Source organism: Leptosomus discolor, chromosome 11 (genome assembly GCF_034619465.1).
Source record: "Leptosomus discolor isolate bLepDis1 chromosome 11, bLepDis1.hap2, whole genome shotgun sequence".
Lineage (NCBI taxonomy): Eukaryota > Metazoa > Chordata > Aves > Leptosomiformes > Leptosomidae > Leptosomus > Leptosomus discolor.
The window spans coordinates 444,329-457,434 of NC_141401.1; the positions used below are offsets into that span (position 1 = coordinate 444,329).

At 67.0% G+C, this 13,106-nt stretch overlaps 2 protein-coding genes across 2 annotated transcripts; one reads left to right on the forward strand and one right to left on the reverse strand.

Moving 5' to 3' along the window:
• The first annotated feature begins 105 nt into the window (after positions 1 to 105).
• Positions 106 to 6,203, forward strand: RCCD1 (RCC1 domain containing 1). Its single transcript, XM_086471769.1, has 7 exons — positions 106 to 262; positions 897 to 1,242; positions 4,812 to 4,933; positions 5,100 to 5,204; positions 5,315 to 5,467; positions 5,622 to 5,651; positions 5,914 to 6,203. The coding sequence occupies exons 1-7, from the start codon at positions 106 to 108 to the stop codon at positions 6,201 to 6,203; spliced, it is 1,203 nt and encodes a 400-aa protein (XP_086327895.1).
• Positions 6,204 to 7,431: 1,228 nt separating this feature from the next.
• On the reverse strand, positions 7,432 to 13,066 carry PRC1 (protein regulator of cytokinesis 1). Its single transcript, XM_086471888.1, has 14 exons — positions 13,056 to 13,066; positions 12,741 to 12,873; positions 12,283 to 12,405; positions 11,700 to 11,933; positions 11,447 to 11,617; positions 11,079 to 11,228; positions 10,673 to 10,820; positions 10,422 to 10,558; positions 10,081 to 10,176; positions 9,808 to 9,954; positions 9,539 to 9,649; positions 9,161 to 9,271; positions 8,535 to 8,720; positions 7,432 to 7,550 (listed from the first exon to the last, which is right to left on the reverse strand). Exons 1-14 carry the CDS (start codon positions 13,064 to 13,066, stop codon positions 7,473 to 7,475), a joined length of 1,836 nt encoding a protein of 611 aa, XP_086328014.1. The 3' UTR covers positions 7,432 to 7,472.
• Positions 13,067 to 13,106: the final 40 nt, after the last annotated feature.

Consider the following 13,106-nt stretch of genomic DNA (forward strand, 5'->3'; position numbering starts at 1 on the left):
TGCGCCGCCCCGCCCCCCCTGCAGGCCCCGCCCCCCTGCAAGCCCCGCCCCCCTGCAGGCCCCGCCCCCCTGCAGGCCCCGCCCCCCTGCAGGCCCCGCCCCGCCATGGCGGCGCCGCGCCGGGCCTGGCTCGTGTTCGGCTTCAGCACCGAGGAAGCGGCGGGGGAACCGGGGCCGGGCCCGGGGCCGCGGCGGCTGGAGTCGGGCCCCGAGGGGATCCGGCGCGTGTGGCCCGCCTGGAGCTACGTGGTCGTGGAGACCGGTGAGCGCCCCCCGGGGCCGGTGCGCCGCGTCCCCGATTCCCGGGCCGGCCGGGTGCCCGGTTCCCCCCTCCGCTGCCCCGACACGGCGGGTCCCCGTTCCGCGCCGCGTCCCTCGGCCTGTCCGGTCCGCCCTCTCCCCTGACGCCGCACCCCCGCGATGGGACCCCACGGCCCCGGTCACCCCGGGATGTCCCGTTCTACCCCTCCAGCCCCACGGCGCCGGTTCTCCCTGGGATGCTCAGTTCACCCTCCCGGTGCCGGATCCCCCGGGATGTCGCCCCGCCCCCCCGGCGGTGCCGGTCCCCCCGGGATGTCCCCCCGAGCTGTCCCCGTCCTCCCGGGATGTGCCCCTCTCTTTCCCCAGCCCCGCGGTGCCGGTTCGCCCGGGATGTCCCCCTCTCCCCCGCCCCGCGGTGCCGATCCCCCCGCGATGCTCCTGTGCCCCTGGACGTGCCCCCAGGATGTCCCCGTCCCCCGGGATGTCCCCCCTCTCCCCGCCCCCAGCCCCGCGGTGCCGGTCCCCCCGGGTTGTCCCCGTCCCCCGGGATGGCCCCCCCTCGTCGGTGCCGGTCCCCCCGGGATGTCCCTCCCCGCCCCGGGCCGGGCCGGGCGCTGACGGCCCCGGTGCGGCAGGCGCGGGGCTGGAGGTGCAGAGCGCGGGGCTGCGGCGGCGGCTGCCGGGCTGGGCCGAGGCGCTGCCCTCGGAGACGCACCTGGTGCTGCGGGGCCCGGCGGCGGCCCGGGCCTGGCCGCGGGCGGCGGCGCTGCGGGGGGGCCCGGCCGCTTGGAGCCGGGCGCTGTCGCCGGGGCCCCGCCACCCCCCGCCGCTGCCGCTGCTGCCCGGCGGCTTCGCCACCCCGCGGGCGCCCTTCTTCGCCCCCCTGCCCGGGGGGGTGCGCGCCCGGCGGCTGGCCCTGGGCACCGAGCACGTCCTGGCGCTGGGCGAGGCCGGGGAGGTCTACGCCTGGGGCGGCGGGAGGTGAGCACCGGGGGGCGGCGGGGGGTTTGCCGGGCGGTTGGGAGGGAGGGCGGGAGGTGCAGGACACGGGGAGAGGTCTGGGAAGATGGGGAGGGTTGGTGAGTGTGCGGGGCGGGGGGCGCAGAGGGAATAAGGGGGGTGTGGGGCGTACGGGAGGACTGCGCGGGATGCAGGTGAGAGGGTGTCAGGGCAGGGGGGCACCTCAGGGTCTGGGCCCCCCTGTTAGCTGCAGGCTTGAGACAAGCTGGTTCAGGGCTGTGGAGGCTGATGGGTCAGTCCCCACAGTAAAATGACGTAATAAAGTGACCACCGGATCGGTAAGCTGGCCAGCAAACACGCGGCTCATCGCTCCGTGACCCTGTGATTCGTCCTGGCGTTGCACGTTAATTGTTGAGCTGCCGTTAATAACCCTGAAACCGTCTGGTTACGTACAACTGCTGTGGAGTTACAGCCCCCTCCTCCTTTCCCTCCGCCCTCCTGCGCTGCCTGGGGTTGGGGTGCAGGTCTGACCCCCCCTTACCCTGCCACACTGCCTGGGGCTGGGGGGCAGCGGGCGGGTAAAGGGTGCAGCAGGGACAGAGGTGTTGGGGTGCAAGCCTGTCCCTCCTTACCCTCCCTGATCACTTGTGCAAGTCTGTCCCTCTTGCCTCGGCTCTCCCACACCACATCTTCAGGCCAGTGGGTCATCCCCAATGCTGCTCCCTATCGGCTCCAATTTTCCCACTCGGACCCAAATTTGGCGTTTCTCACACTGTCACTAGGCGATCTCAGCCTCGTATGTCATCGCTGATGCACCTGCTGTGCTCTCCCCGAAGGGCGCTGCCAGCCCCACTGGGTGCCCCCTCGGGCAGCCCTGACTCCTTGTGGGTGCTGGGGCTGTGGCTCCTGCAGGGCCTCTGGGTTGTGCCCCCGTCAGGGTGGGCTGCGAGACACGGGGGTCTCTCTGCGTGACCACCAAGGTCCCTGCGGTCCCTTCTGGCTGAGTCTGCTGCGGTTTTTGGGGTACCCAGGCACGTAACCCTCCCGTCTGCTCCTGCAGCACTGCTCCCGTGGTACCCGGCACTACACGTGTGGGGTGATAAAGGTCAATTCTTCCCGCACCACCACGGTATCGCGTGTAACACCGCCACACGTTTTGGCAACTGTTCCGTAAGCCCGTCGCGCCAGTGATGTGCAAGCGGCTGGTCACCCTTGTCCCTAGTTAAAAGGTTTTTATTCTCCAAGGCACTCGCTAGGCTGTCGGCTTTCCAGCCTCTTGGCTGCTCTCCGGGTGCTGCGGTGAGGCCGAGGCGCTGCACCCCGTCAGCCCGGCTGGGTCCTGGCTGCAGCGGTTGGTCCGTGAGCTCAGCACAAACCTTCTGTGGGCACCGTGTCTGTGCCCTGCCTCGTCCTTCACCCGGTGGCTTCAAATCCGTGCACGATGCAGCTCCCTCTGTCCCTGCTCCTCTGTGACACACCACAAAACCACCAACCCGCCACCAAAAGTTGGTTTGTTTCGGAGATGGGGGTCGGTACCACCCAGCTGTTAACACTTCAGCAGAGGGTCCCTCTGGTGCTGCCCTGCGGGAGAGGAGCAACCCCTTGGCAACAGGATCTGGCTCCCGGCTGCCCGTGTCGCTGGCCAGCAGTTGCACTTGGGTGCAATAAATACCAGCGGCCTCCGTCAGTTTAGGCTCTTAAAGGTGTTTTTGGTTAGTTTTGGTGTTGCTTTTGCGCGTGCTGCCCCGGCTGCCCTGTTTCCAGCAATGCTTTCCGAGATGACCGAGGGCACAGCGTTGGGCCGTCCCTCCCCTGCAGCGTGTGGTTTCTGCTGCCTGGAGCGCGTCAGGGGATTCCTGCCTCTCCCTTGGCTCCGAGGCCGAGGTGACCCGTTTGCCCGCACACGGTGCCGGTTCCTACCCGTGCTGCAGCCTGTGTCGCTCATACGCAGCGTCGCAGCCCCCGCAGCGGTTCTGGGCTCCCGCCCCGTCCGGTGCCATTGGGTCTGGCACAGCGGGCTAAACCCCACGGCGATGCAGCCTCCGCCCCAGGGCTGCGAAGAGGCGCTGGGGCCATGGGCTGCTGCAGCCTTGGCACGGTAGGGCTCCTCTCTGGGCGCAGCTGAGGCATCGCTGGGTCTCGTCGCACCTTGAGCCCCCCCCCCCCCCCCCCCCAGCTCGGTAAAGCCGTGGGGTTGGGGGCCGCGTGCACACTCCACCCTGAGCGCAGCAGCTGTGAGTTACTGCCCGCAGGGTGCAAGGGGCTGCGTGTTCGTCTTCGCTGTGTGTGGAAGACAAGAACCGCAGCGCCTGTCGGTCGGTCAGCAGAGCTGCGTGACCTGGCCCATCGCCCTCCCGAGGGGTTTCTGATGGGCTCAGGAGTGTTTTGTTCCCCATTCTCTGGTTGTTGCTGGTTGGGGTGGGGGGCGGGTCTTGGCCAGCGGGTCCTGAGAGCAAACATAAAGCTCAGTTTAAATCAGCGTTGTTGCTTGGCAGACACTGCATAAGCTTGTCCTTCTTGCTTTCCCTTCAGAGGGAAGGTGTCTGCATTTGTGAACATGTATTTTAGGGTTAACATTTTTTTTTTTTTTTTTTTAGAAAAGCTAAATGCTGTGCTTAGGCTTTGGTTATTTGACAAGGCTGGGACTTGTCGTGTCCTGCAGTATTACAGCTCCTTTGTACAATGGCTGCTCCTCAGCCACTGGCCGCTCAAGCCTTCGAAGCCCCTTCCTTACTGCAGGCTGTGGTCGCCTTCGCCTGCTCGGGCAGGGAGCACTTGGAGCCCCTTTCCCGGTGCTGCGAGCTCTTCCCTGCCCGTCGGCCCCAGCCCCCGCAGCTGGGAGCCAGCCCCACACTCAGCCCACTGGGTGCAGTGCTTTGCCAGGGTCTTCTGTGGGTGCCCCTGTGAAGGAAAGCGAAACGTCTGCCTGGTGTTTGTGGTTGCATTAGCACCGGTTCTGTCCTCCCGTGCCAACACGTTGATGCTCCCCAGGACGCCGCTGCCGTGTGTGGCTGAGCTCCTTGTTTGGCCGTTACAGCCCCTTCCAGCTCCTTCTGCTTTTGCAGCAGCTTTGACAACTAAAGCCACTGGAGTCTTATATTCCATTTGCTCACCACCAGCCCCTCCCAGTCTGTAACTGGGCTGTTAGGGCTCTGGTCCTGCTCTTGGCCCCCTCGGAGAGGGGGGGGGGGGGGCAGCTCCCCTGATTTTGCTTTCAGCCTTGGGGGCCAAACTGATTGTCAACACTGCGCTGTCGGCTCAGCACGGCCCAAATCAGCTCAGCAGCCACTGGATGACCCATGAACTGCAGACGTGTTCGTTAATTCAGCGCTGTGTCCCTCGCCGCTCCATTGCACAACGACAGAGACCCTTGTCGCACGTGTTGGTCACCGGGGCACAGGGGCACCCTCCGTCCCCCTCCGCGAGCTGGGCCCTGGGCCCCCACGCTGGGGGTCCTGGGGGGCAGCAGCAGGGGCAGCAGCAGGGGCAGGAGGGGCTGGGGCAGGGCGGTGGGCTCACAGGGGCCAGGGCAGTGCAGTGGGGCACAGAGGTGTCTGTCCATCTGTCTGTCTGTGTGCATCTCCCCACAGGCATGGGCAGCTCGGCCACGGGACCCTGGAGTTGGAACCGGAGCCGCGGCTGGTGGAGGCGTTGGCCGGCGTGCCGATGCAGGCGGTGGCGGCCGGCGGGTGGCATTCGGCCAGCGTTAGTGGTGAGGGGCCACGCCGGGTGCGGGTGGTCGGGGCGGCCGGCGGCAGCGTAAGGCCCTGGCAGGACCTCGTCCCGGGGCAGCCCGGGGCACGGCGCTGTGCCATGCCGGTTGGTGCTGGTGCCACCGCGGGGGTTCAGGGCTGATGCTGGGTGCTCTCCCCCGACAGAGGCAGGAGACCTCTATGTGTGGGGCTGGAACGAGTCTGGCCAGCTGGCTCTGCCCTCCAAGGCGCTGGCGGAGGAGCGGGCACGGGACGAGGACACGGGCGCAGGTGAGGGTGCTGCTGGTGGGGCTGGGGGCGGTGGGTGGGGCTGGGGCTGGGGGAGGTCAAGCCTGGCAGGGCCCAGTCACTCCCGGGGGCTGAGGGTCGGCTCTTCCCAGGGGACGCCGAGCTGACGCCCCCCCAGGAGCAAGCGGCGGCCGAGGACGCGGCGTTCATTTCCATCCAGGCGTTCCCGGCGCTGCTGGACCTGCCGCAGGACCTGGAGGTCAGCGCGGTCGGCTGCGGGTCCCGGCACACGGCCGTGGTCACACGTGAGTGCCCGGCTCGGGGTGGCGGGCGGCACCTGCACCCCGCTTTCGGTGCTGCTGCTGGTGGGGGGCTCACCGGGACCCACCGGGGCAGAGGCTGGGGGCCGGCAGCCCCCTGCGCCACGGGGGGGGCTGATGGGTGCTGTCCCGTTGGCAGGAGGCGGCGAGCTCTACACCTGGGGCTGGGGTAAGTGGAGCCTTTGCTCTGGGGCGGTGTGACACCCCCAGGACCAGCTTTTGGTTTCTGCTTCCTTGGCCGCCGTTACATGTGCAACGAGTTGTTCTGTCGCTGCGAGGTCTCATAGCGGAGCAGGGCCACGAGGTCCTGGCTGCAGCCGGGGGTGCTCTCACATTTCCTCCCTCCCCCGCTCCAAAAAGGCCCAGGGAGCCCTCGCCGTGCGAGGGCAAAGGCCCCTGGGCCACATCGTGGCACGACCGTGTGTCTGCAGGTAAATACGGGCAGCTGGGACACGGGGACAACGCCAGCTCCGACCGGCCCCGCCGCGTGGAGTACCTGGTGGCTGAGGGGCTGCGGGCAGAGGAGGTGGTGTGCGGACCCTGGACCACCTACGTCTGCGCACTGGAGCCGCAAGGGCCCCAAAGCCCCATTGGTGAGGAAGACACAGGCGAGCTCTGCTCCCCCCTGCCCGCTGCCAGCCCCAGCCCCAGCCCCTCTGCCCTCACAGACGGGGCAGGCAGCCCCCCAGGGCCGGACCCGGCCGGGTTTAGCCCCCGGTGACCTGAACTCGCACCCTGGAGCTGGGCTGGAACCTGACGCTGCCCGGGCTGCAGCTGCCCCAGCACTGAACACAACCCAGGGAAGGGCTGGACGGGTTCATTACATCTGTTTGTGCGTAACGGCTGTGTTGGTGCTTCGTGCTGTGTACAAAGGGCAGCCCCAGCTTCCCCCAGCCCCGGCTCAAAGCCAAGCCCGACCCTCCCCAGCTGCAAGGCCTCACCAGGGGAGGCCGTCGGTCACCCCACAGACACACGGAGGGCAGCAGGTTTATACACGTACTTGTATTATTCCCGTGAACAGTATATACAGTTACAGAGCAAGGGGACAGAACCTGGAAAATAAATAACAACAGCAAGTGGGGGACTGTAGTGCTAACAAGGTGCAAATTAGTCACCATCAGGGACAGACACGTGGAGAGCTTTGTTAATAAAGGTGCAAACAGGCCCCCGGAGCTGTGCCCAGGACTGTGTCCGACCGTGGAAGCACCGGCTCACTGTCCTCCACTGGAGCGAGGGCAGTGCTGGAGCGGGCAGAGCGGGTCCTGGGGGTGGGAGAGGCTGCCCCCTTCCTGAGGGCAGGGAAAAAGAAGCCCTCGTCCCCCTGCAGCTCACTTCGTGGCTGGCAAAGTAGCTCGGGGATGGGGCGGAGTGAGCAACAGGGCTCCAGGAGGGTGCCAGCAAAGTGCCCTGCTACTCCCCCCAGGGACCCCCAGCCCTGCTGCTCCCCCAGGGACCCCCAGCCGGTGTGGGAGAGATGAGCCCCCCAGTGCTGGGCCCAGCCGGGGGCAGGGGTGAGCCCAGCGCTCGGGAGGTCAGAGCCTGCCCAGGGAGCGCAGTGAAGGCAAGTGCCCGCCAAAGCGACCCTGCGGGGAGGGTAAGAAAGATGTTTTGGGCAACAGCTACAGCAAGGGAGGGGAAAGGAGCCCGTGAGGAAAGGCACCCAGGCCGCTCTTCCAAGTAGGTCCCGTCTGTCCCAGAGCAGCAGGAACCAGCACCCCCCCACACGCTACCCTAACTCAAATCTTTAATCACAAACACTGGCAAGAATTCCCCAAGTAAAAGCAAGTTTCTAAAAGCGGCCCTTCTGCGCCCTGCCCTGGCAGGCAGGACCCCCCCTGCAGAGCCAGGGTGGCCAGAGGAGCCCCTGGGACCCAGGCAGACGCGGAGCCTCGAGCAGGGAACACTGCGGGCGGCGGGTTTGGTGCGCAACGCTCTGCCCAAGGGGCGACTCACTACGGCTACGGGGGGCTGGAGGGTGGGGGGCAGCGCCTCAGCAGAAGGCGGTGGTGGTGGTGGAGTTGAGGACGCGGGAGCTGCTGTCAGACCTGGAAGCCTTTGAAAGTTCGCGCTGTGGGAAGAAGAAGGGGGAGACAGGGATGAGGGGGCGGCTGCGCAGGGGGCAGCTGGCTGGGTTGGAAGCACCCAGGGAAAGGAGGGGAAGCAGGAGGGCAGGGGCAGCCATGCCCCGCTGTGGGAGGAAGAGAACTCCTAGGAGGAACCTGCTGCCACCACAAGCCTGGGAGCACCCAGGACACTCCATATACCAGCTCAGCTGCCCCAAGGACAGGACTCTCGTGGCTTTCCAGGGTCAGAAGGTGCTACAGCTTGGGCTCAGCCCACCCTAATGGAAGGGCAGAGGCTGCTGAGGGGCTCCAGGCACCCAGAGGTAGCAAAGCCCCAGCAAGGAGGACCTTCCCCAGCAGCGGGGCAGCTGCCCAGCCTGTGCTTGCCCAGCACAGACCAGCGGAAATGGGGGGACGTGGGGGGACAGATGCCAAGGTCCCCAGGCTCGGGGGGGACACTGAGCCAGTGCAGGCAGCAGGAAAAGGCTTCCCCGCCTGGTGGGCCAGGAGACCCTCCCTCTGCTCTCCCTGCAGAGCGCTGCTGCTGCCAGCGGCCCAGGCCACCACGCTGCAGCCCCTGGAGCAGCCGGGGAGCATGGGCACCCCCAGAGCACACCACAAGTGACTCGGGCCTCAGGGGCCGGGGGGAGACTTGGCTCAAGCAGCTGGAGACAGGCCCACGGCTGCAGGGGGGCCCGGGCCACGTCTGCATGGGGCTGGGGTGCCCCCGGCATCAGCGTTTCTCTTGTGTTCGTGTCTGGTCCCCACTGGGTGCTCAGGGCCTTTGCGTGGCACGAGCTGTGCTCAGCCTCAGCCACCAAACCTCCGCCGCGTTCTCGATGCAGAGCAGAGAGCTGCTGCCGTGGGGACACCAGGGGGCTGTGCAGCACCGAGCCCCGGGGGGGGGGGGGGGAGGGCCTCTGGGAGGGGGGGAGCACAGCCCCTGTGCTGCCCAGCGAGGGGAGGTGGGTTTAGAAGAGGTGAATTACCGCAAACTCAGAATAGGTGCTGGCAACAGAATTAACGCTGTGGTTACGCTGGACAGGGGCTGTGGGGGTGCACCCACCGCTCAGGGTGGTTCCGTTCAGCTGGGACACGTTCTCCTTGTTCTGCTCCCTGTGTCTGGGGCGGGGGGGCTTCGCAGCCACGCGGCTGGGGGTCCGAGCCTGGCCAAGCTACAAGAAGGAGCAACAGTTAGACGGGACAGTTTGGGGAGGTCCCTGTCCCTCTGCGGTGCCAGGGTAGTTTCAAGCTCCAGGAGCCCTCCAGGGTCTCCAGTCCCCAGGACCTACGGCACCACACCCACGTTCTGAAGGCCCCCCAGGCTGCAGCCTCAGCACCGAGGACCAGAGGTACGCTAGAAGTCTGGCCTGGGGGAAGATTTCCCAAATGCTGCTACCGCCCTCCTCCCCTCTCAGGTCCCACAAACATCCCGCGGGGAGCGCAGCAGCCCAGCCCAGCCGGCTGAGGACAGCCAGAGGCTCGGGTCCCCCCTGAGCCTGGCAGGGGAAGCAGTGAAGCACAGCGTGACAGGAGCCGCCGTCCCGACTCCCCCACCCCACGCCACCCCCCCAGCCCACCCTGCGGGGCAGGGGCTCCCGGCCAAGCTCCTCACCTTCCCTCCAGAAGGCGGCAGCCGAGACGTTGGCGAGTGGTAGATGGTTCCCCCAAAAGCTGAGCGGACGGTGCTGTTGGGGGTGGCGCTGGAGATGGAGGTGCCGTTGAGCTGAGGGGGGAGCAGAGCACGGGTCACCCCAGGGGCGGGAGTCCTGGCTGCACAGAACCCGCTGCCTCCAGAGCCCAACAGGCCCCGGAGAGAACTGGGGTGCCTGTGGCCCCTCTCCCTCGCGCTGCCGCAGCGCCCCGAGCCCTCCCGTGTCCCCGCGGGGGCCCGAGGCCGGCCCAAGGCTCAGCTCCAGCCCGGCGGCAGCGTTCGGCTCCCCGCGGGGTCCCAGCCAAGCACGGGGTCCCGCCCCTCCACAGACGGTTTTACCTTCCTTACTTTGCCAGGCGTGTGGGGGCCGAGCACCCGGCGCTTGATGGGGGTCCGGGGGGTGCTCCCGTACAGCATCTCCGTCTCCATCTGGCGGCTTTTCTTCAGTTGCTGTGTGAGAGACCCGCGCTGAGGCCGCAGGGAGCCGCGGGGCGCCCGCTCCCCCGCGCTGCCGGGGCAAGGGCCGGCTCCCGCCGGCGGGGGTTTCCCCAGAGGGTCACAGGAACCTGGGGCCGAGCTGCGGTTCTCGCCCTCGGCCTCGCACTCACCCGCTCCTGCTTCTCCTTCTCCTTCTCCAGGCGGTACAGCTGCCACTGCTCCGTCACGTACTCTATGAACTGCTGCCCCTTCACCAGGAAAGCCCCGTCGTGCTCCTGCTCCCAGGCCTGCACCCTGCTCTCCAGCTCCTCCTGCAGCTGGTGAGGACACAAGGGCAGGGTAGAGGCTGCCCTCCCCCACGCCCAGACAGCCCTCGCTGGCTCCAAGCGCTGCCCTTCTCCTCGGCCAACACCACCCAGGTCCTTCCCCAGGGCTGAACCTACCTTGGAAAGCGTCTTCTGCAGCTTCGCTCGCTGCTTCTCTTCTTTCAGCAGATTCCCCCCGCGGTTGGCGAAGCGACTGGGGTCCGTTGCTTTCCTCTAGCACAGAGGGGAGGTCAGGGGAGTGCCAAACACACCGCCCGCTCTCACGGCCCCACACGCCCCCCGTGGGATAAAAGCTCTGGAGGACCACACCAGCGCCCCAGAGAAGTGCCCCACCCCCTCACCCACCCACCCACTGCGGGTCCCAAGGGCCTCCCTGGTGTTTCCCAACTGCAGTTCACACGGGAGATGGGAGGTGGGTGCTGCCTGGCACCCCACCCTGAGCTGGGCAGAGACAATACCTCCAGCTCCAGGAACAGCTTCCAATTCTCCTCCCATTTCTGCACAGCCTCAAACAGATCTTTGTGTGCTTCGTAGTAGCTCTTCATCTTCCCCACCTCAGCATCGTGGAGCTCGAGCAGGGTCTCTGTATAGTCCTCTGGAAAGGACACAACAGCACCTTCAGGAGGGGGCCGGGATCCCCACGTCTCTGGGGCGGGCAGCCTGCAGCTCCCACAGGGGAAGGTGATGAGCAGGAAGGACCTGCACCCACCATCGTAATAGGGGCTGAAGCCTTCCCTCTGCTCCTGGCTGTAGAAGCACTTGTCCCAGTAGTCAGCCAGCTCTGCCCGGATTGCCTGGACCACGGATTTCATGTTCTGCAGCTTCAGCTCCTCCAGACAGTCCACTTCCAACTGCAGCTGCCGACAAGATCAGAGAAGGCAGCGTGAGAAGAGCAGTGGAACAGGATTTATCCTCAGCACAAGCCACTTTCTAAGATGAGGCAGTGGCCAGCACCAACTCCCAGCTCCTCCACCCGCGAGGGCAGGATTGGGCCTGCTCACCCGCCCCGCTGGAAGCAGCTCCCCCGCCCCGGCCGAACCAACCGGAGCGTGGAACCCGGAGCTGCTGCTGCCCCCCAGCCCTCCCCCCCTCCAAGGGCACAGGGGGGTCCTTACAGCTTTCCTGGTTTTGGCTCTGGACCCGGTCGCGTGCACCGCAGAAGACTCCCTCTCCTCCGCAGGAACCTGCAGCCTCTCCCAGAGGGCGACGATGCGGGAGCGCAGCTCCGCGCACACGGCTTCGTTCAGGGACCGCCGGGCCTCCAGCTGCAGGGGGGAGGGCACAGGGTCAGCCCGGCCCCGCAGGGGGGCTGTTGGCTCCGCCGCGCCCAGCAAAGCCCACCTCCCACGGTCTCCTGGGTAAAGCTCCCACAGGACGCCCCAACAGGCAGACGTGCCGAGAGCCGAGCCGTCGCTCTTCACACCGTGACGCCAGGGGCTGCCCGGACCCACCGGGAGCCCCCCCAGCAGCAGCACCGACGTACCTGCTGCAGCAGGGTCTGGAGGGCAGCGATGTTGTCCTCGGACAGACAGAAAGCTTCCTCGTCCTCGCACACCACGTCCCGCTCGAAGCTGGTGTCTGGAGTGTGGTCCAGCTCCTCCATGAGGAGGATGATTTGCCGCTTGCTGCTGACAAACGCTTCCCGCCTTTGCTCCTGGAGGCGAGGAGCAGCGTTAGAAACCAGGGAGCACCCCCCCGTGCCACGTGCGGCGGGACCCTCGCCCTTTCCCGCTCACCTTCTCGGCGACCAGGGAGGCCACGTGGCACCTGTAGCGATCCAGGTCCTCCAGGCTGGGCACGGCGTTGCTGTCGATGCAGAAGGGGGTGGTGCAGAGGATGTCACACAGGTCCCGATCTCGTTCCTGCAGGGTTTTCAGCTCCTGCTTCCTGTCCCTCTTCTGCTTCAGCATCACCTCCACGTGGGTCCGCAGATTCTTCTCCATCTGCAGAATGGTACTTTCTTCCTCTGCCTACGAGAGTCCAAAAATCAGCGCTCTCGTTCACAACTCTCACAGACCTGACTTGCACGTTTGGGCTTTTTAAACGAAGACCTGGGGCACCAGCCCTAGTTCTGAGCAAGGCGTTTCCCCAAGAAGGTGCAAACGCAGCAGCAACGCCCAAAACAAGATGCTGCCAGACCCCCGGTCTCCTCACAACCATCTCCCAGCACCCGACTAGGAGCCACAAAGCCTTCGGCTCTACCAAGTGTTGGTGAAAGCGTTTGCATTGTGAGCTCCGGCCTCGCCAAGACCCCCGGGCAGAGGCCAAGCAGCAGAACTGTTGCCAGCTGGACCCCAGGAGTGCGCAGCAGTGCCTTACCTCAAAGGGGTCCAGCTGGAGCTCCCTGCAGAGGACGTCAATCTCCTTCCGACACAGGGCAATGCTCTTCAAGAGACGCTCCTTCAGGCTCTCCTCCTCTGCGACCATCATGTCCAGGAGATTCTGGGGCACAGGCGCGGTGAGAGGGGCAGGCCGTGGGGACGGGGAGCAAGGAGGGAACACGCAGGGAGACCGGGCAGGCCAGGGGGACCCCAGCCAAGCGAGGAAAGGGCCGGAGGGAGGGGCAGGCAGCACGGGGTGCCCGGCAGGGCCGGGCAGGGGCACAGCCGTATCCTCGGCTGGCCCCAGGGCTCTGGGAAAACACTGCTGGGCGAGCACTGGGGGAGGGGAGGGCAGGGCGTGTCTCGCGGCAGCCGCAGGTTCGGCAGCTAGGGAGTGCGGGGCTCGACAGCGGGCCCGGCCCCCCGCCCCGGCCGCCGGGGGTCCCCGGTTCCCACCTTGATATGCTTCTTGACGACGTCGGTGCGCTCCAGGCGCTGCTCCTCCGGGATGCCGATCTCCTCCCAGATGTCCCGCAGCGCCGCCATGGCTCGGTTCAGGCACGACACGGCCTCGGCCGCCAACACCTCGCTGAGGGAACCGGGGCCCGCCGGACATCAGCGGCCGCCGGCCGCGGCCCGCGCCCGCCACCGCACCTCCCAGCCACGCGCCCGCCCGCCCCCGGCCCCGCATCCCGTCCCCCTGCTCGGGTCCGGTCCGGTCCGGCCCGGCCCGGCCCCCTCCCCGGTCCCCCCCCCCCCGCCGCCCCGCACCTCTTCCTCATAGCGGCCGCTCCGCTCTGCGCCCACCGCTCGCTCCGCGAT

Coding starts and splice junctions, on each gene's coding strand:
- RCCD1 (XM_086471769.1), top strand. CDS start 106: ATGGCGGCGCCGCGCCGGGCCTGGCTCGTGTTCGGCTTCAGCACCGAG. Junction 263..896: donor CTACGTGGTCGTGGAGACCG/GTGAGCGCCCCC, acceptor CCGGTGCGGCAG/GCGCGGGGCTGGAGGTGCAG. Junction 5,468..5,621: donor GCACACGGCCGTGGTCACAC/GTGAGTGCCCGG, acceptor TCCCGTTGGCAG/GAGGCGGCGAGCTCTACACC.
- PRC1 (XM_086471888.1), bottom strand. Junction 11,618..11,699: donor CCTCCCTGGTCGCCGAGAAG/GTGAGCGGGAAA, acceptor CCTCGCCTCCAG/GAGCAAAGGCGGGAAGCGTT. Junction 8,721..9,160: donor TGCCGCCTTCTGGAGGGAAG/GTGAGGAGCTTG, acceptor TCCTTCTTGTAG/CTTGGCCAGGCTCGGACCCC.